Below are 4,753 nucleotides of genomic sequence, written 5' to 3' on the forward strand. Positions count from 1 at the left end.
TGTGTACATGTAAATGTGTGTCTGCATACATGTACATGTGTGTCTGTGTACATGTACATGTGTGTGTCTGTGTACATGTACATGTGTGTGTCTGTGTACATGTACATGTGTGTGTCTGTGTACATGTACATGTGTGTGTCTGTGTACATGTACATGTGTGTGTCTGTGTACATGTACATGTGTGTGTCTGTGTACATGTACATGTGTGTGTCTGTGTACATGTACATGTGTGTGTCTGTGTACATGTACATGTGTGTGTCTGTGTACATGTACATGTGTGTCTGTGTACATGTACATGTGTGTCTGTTTACATGTACATGTGTGTCTGTGTACATGTACATGTGTCTGTGTACATGTGCATGTGTGTGTCTGTGTACATGTACATGTGTATTTGTGTACATGTACATGTGTTTGTGTACATATACACGTGTATGTGTACATGTACATGTGTATGTCTGTGTACATGTACATGTGTCTGTGCACATGTGCATGTGTGTCTGTGTACATGTATGTGTGTGACTGTGTACATGTGTGTGTGTCTGCATACATGTATGTGTGTCTGTGTACATGTTCATGTGCATCTGTGTACATGTTCATGTGCATCTGTGTACATGTATGTGTATGCTTGTGTACATATACATGTGTGTACATGTATGTGTATGCTTGTGTACATGTATGTGTATGCTTGTGTACATGTACATGTGTGTGTACATGTATGCACGTGTCTGTGTACATGTACGCATCTGTGTGTACATGTATGCAAGTGTCTGTCTGTGTACATGTATGTGTGTCTGTGTACATGTATGTGTGTGTCTGTATACATGTATGTGTGTCTGTGTACATGTATGTGTGTCTGTATACATGTATGTGTGTCTGTGTACATGTATGTGTGTCTGTGTACATGTATGTGTGTCTGTGTACATGTATGTGTCTGTGTACATATACGCATGTGTACATGTACACGTTTGTCTGATTACAAGTGCAAGCGTGTCTGTGTACATGTATGTGTCTGTGTACATGTATGTGTCTGTGTACATATACGCGTGTGTACATGTACACGTTTGTCTGATTACAAGTGCAAGCGTGTCTGTGTACATGTATGCATGTGTCTGTGTACATGTACATGTGGTTATCTGAATGAGTACATAATTGTGTATGTGTACATGTTTGTGTATCTGTGTATGTGTACATGTGTATATGTGCATGTGTACATGTATATCTGTATGTGTACAAGTATATCTGTTTATGTATACACATGTGTACATGTATTTGTGTATGTATGAGTGTGTACAAGTGTGTGTACACATACAGGTGTGTGGATGTATGTGTGGATGTGTGAATTTATGTGCATGAGTGCATATGAGCATGTGTGAGTGAGTGCATGTGAGCATGTGTGAGTGTGAGCGCATGTGAGCATGTGTGAGTGTGAGCGCATGTGAGCATGTGTGAGTGTGAGTGCATGTGAGCATGTGTGAGTGTGAGTGCATGTGAGCATGTGTGAGTGTGAGTGCATGTGAGCATGTGTGAGTGTGAGTGCATGTGAGCATGTGTGAGTGTGAGTGCATGTGAGCATGTGTGAGTGCATGTGAGCATGTGTGAGTGTGAGTGCATGTGAGCATGTGTGAGTGTGAGTGCATGTGAGCATGTGTGAGTGTGAGTGCATGTGAGCATGTGTGAGTGTGAGTGCATGTGAGCATGTGTGAGTGTGAGTGCATGTGAGCATGTGTGAGTGTGAGTGCATGTGAGCATGTGTGAGTGCATGTGAGCATGTGTGAGTGTGAGTGCATGTGAGCATGTGTGAGTGTGAGTGCATGTGAGCATGTGAGTGTGAGTGCATGTGAGCATGTGTGAGTGTGAGTGCATGTGAGCATGTGTGAGTGTGAGTGCATGTGAGCATGTGTGAGTGTGAGTGCATGTGAGCATATGTGAGTGAGCATGTGAACATGTGTAAGTGCACGTGAGCATGTGTGAGTGTGAGTGCACATGAGCATGTGCGAGTTGAGTGCACATGAGCATGTGCGAGTGTGAGTGCACGTGAGCATGTGTGAGTGTGAGTGCACGTGAGCATGTGTGAGTGTGAGTGCACGTGAGCATGTGTGAGTGTGAGTGCACGTGAGCATGTGTGAGTGTGAGTGCACGTGAGCATGTGCGAGTGTGAGTGCACGTGAGCATGTGCTAGTGTGAGTGCACGTGAGCATGTGTGAGTGTGAGTGCACGTGAGCATGTGCGAGTGTGAGTGCACGTGAGCATGTGTGAGTGTGAGTGCACGTGAGCATGTGGGAGTGCATGTGTGAGTGTGAGTGCACGTGAGCATGTGTGAGTGTGAGTGCATGTGGGAGTGCATGTGTGAGTGTGAGTGCATGTGAGTATGTGTGAGTGTGAGTGCATGTGAGTATGTGTGAGTGTGAGTGCATGTGAGTATGTGTGAGTGTGAGTGCATGTGGGAGTGCATGTGTGAGTGTGAGTGTGAGTGCATGTGTGAGTGGGAGTGCACGTGAGCATGTGTGAGTGTGAGAGCACGTGAGCATGTGTGTGAGAGCATGTGAGCATGTGTGAGTGTGACAGCACGTGAGCATGTGTGTGTGAGAGCACGTGAGCATGTGTGAGTGTGACAGCACGTGAGCATGTGTGTGTGAGAGCACGTGAGCATGTGTGAGTGTGAGAGCACGTGAGCATGTGTGAGTGTGAGAGCACGTGAGCATGTGTGTGAGAGCATGTGAGCATGTGTGAGTGTGAGAGCACGTGAGCATGTGAGAGTGCACGTGAGCATGTATGAGTGCACGTGAGCATGTATGAGTGCACATGAGCATGTGTGAGTGTGTGAGTGCACGTGAGCATGTGTGAGTGTGTGAGTGCACGTGAGCATGTGTGAGTGTGTGAGTGCACGTGAGCATGTGTGAGGGTGTGAGTGCACGTGAGCATGTGTGAGGGTGTGAGTGCACGTGAGCATGTGTGAGGGTGTGAGTGCACGTGAGCATGTGTGAGTGCACGTGAGCATGTGTGTGTGAGTGCACGTGAGCATGTGTGAGTGTGTGAGTGCACGTGAGCATGTGTGAGTGTGTGAGTGCACGTGAGCATGTGTGAGTGTGTGAGTGCACGTGAGCATGTGTGAGTGTGAGTGCACGTGAGCATGTGTGAGTGTGTGAGTGCACGTGTACACGTGTGTGTGAATGCACGTGTACACGTGTGTGTGAATGCACGTGTAATGCACGTGTACACGTGTGTGTGAATGCACGTGTACACGCGTGAGTGTGAATGCGCATGAGCACGTGTGAGTGTGAATGCACGTGTACACGTGTGTGAATACACATGAGCACGTGTGAGTGTGAATGCACATGAGCACGTGTGAGTGTGAATGCACATGAGCACGTGTGAGTGTGAATGCACATGAGCACGTGTGAGTATGAATGCACATGAGCATGTGTAAGTGTGAATGCACATGAGCACGTGTGAGTGTGAATGCACATGAGCACGTGTGAGTGTGAATGCACATGAGCACGTGTGAGTGTGAATGCACATGAGCACGTGTGAGTGTGAATGCACATGAGCACGTGTGAGTGTGAATGCACATGAGCACGTGTGAGTGTGAATGCACGTGTACACGTGTTCATGCATGCAGGTGTACACGTGTTCATGCGTGCACGTGTCTACACGTGTGTATGTGTACACGTACATGTGTGTATAGATGTACGTGTACACGTGTTCATCCGTTCATGTGTCTACACGTGTGTATGTGTACGCGTACATGTGTGTATAGATGTACATGTACATGTTTATATGTGTGTACATGTACATTGTTTATGTGTGTACATGTACATGTTTATATGTGTATGTGTACATGTTTGTATGTGTATGTGTGCATGTGTACACACATGTATGCATGTGTGCACGTGTACACATGTACATGTGTACATGTGCAGGTGTACTCATGTGTGTACATATGTATGTGTACACATGTATGTACATATGTATGTGTGCACATGTGTACACATGTGTTTGAAAGCACATGTTTATGTATGTGTTTGTATGCACATGAATGCATGTGTGTGTGTGTGTGTGTGTGTGTGTGTGTGTGTGTGTGTGTGTGTGTGTGTGTGTGTGTGTGTGTGTGTGTGTAAGTGCATGAGTGTTTAAAAAAGTATTCAGATTTATATATTTTTTCTAGCCATGGCACTATAGAGGGGCTGCTCTGTATACAGTGGTGCTATGAGGTTTTGCTTCATCTTTGACAGTACCTTTCTCCTGTGAGGTGATCTGTCTCAGCAATCCTGTAATGCATTTAACAATTTTACAATTTATCTCTTGAGACAGATGCTCAATCACCTACAGTTTACATTCTAAATCAGCTATTTATATAACTGTAACATATAATCCTCTCTTTAATCATTCAATGTCTGAGATATTGGAGTACACTATCAAGTTATTTTTACAAATTACTAAAACATTTATAAATTACTACAATTTATATATCTCTTGAATTTACTCATAATCGCATATAATATATAAATGATGAACAACAAAAATTATGTATGCATGTACACATGCACTTAATATATACAAATAATCAAATTGGAGCCAATCTTCCAAATTTTGCCTGCAGCTACAACAAATCCCAACCTTCACCTTACAATATCAGTAAACCCCATTTGCAATAATGGCTATAAAAAAATACATACTTAGTTGATGGCTTTGTTATACAGTGCTTTGGTATTGTCTCTAAACAATTACTTAACCAGCTGATGCCAGGATGGCA

General features: G+C 44.3%; 1 protein-coding gene across 1 annotated transcript in view; it reads right to left on the reverse strand.

The window, feature by feature from the left end:
• Nucleotides 1-4,753, reverse strand: part of Syp (synaptotagmin binding cytoplasmic RNA interacting protein) — a gene marked incomplete in the record, with an annotated part of 127,341 nt that overhangs the window by 29,215 nt on the left and 93,373 nt on the right. The window contains 1 exon segment of the mRNA XM_070137720.1: nucleotides 4,236-4,268. Within this exon segment, the coding sequence (XP_069993821.1) occupies nucleotides 4,236-4,268 (33 nt within the window).

The sequence above is a fragment of the Penaeus vannamei genome, chromosome 23, assembly GCF_042767895.1.
Source record: "Penaeus vannamei isolate JL-2024 chromosome 23, ASM4276789v1, whole genome shotgun sequence".
In the NCBI taxonomy this organism is placed as follows: Eukaryota; Metazoa; Arthropoda; class Malacostraca; order Decapoda; family Penaeidae; genus Penaeus; species Penaeus vannamei.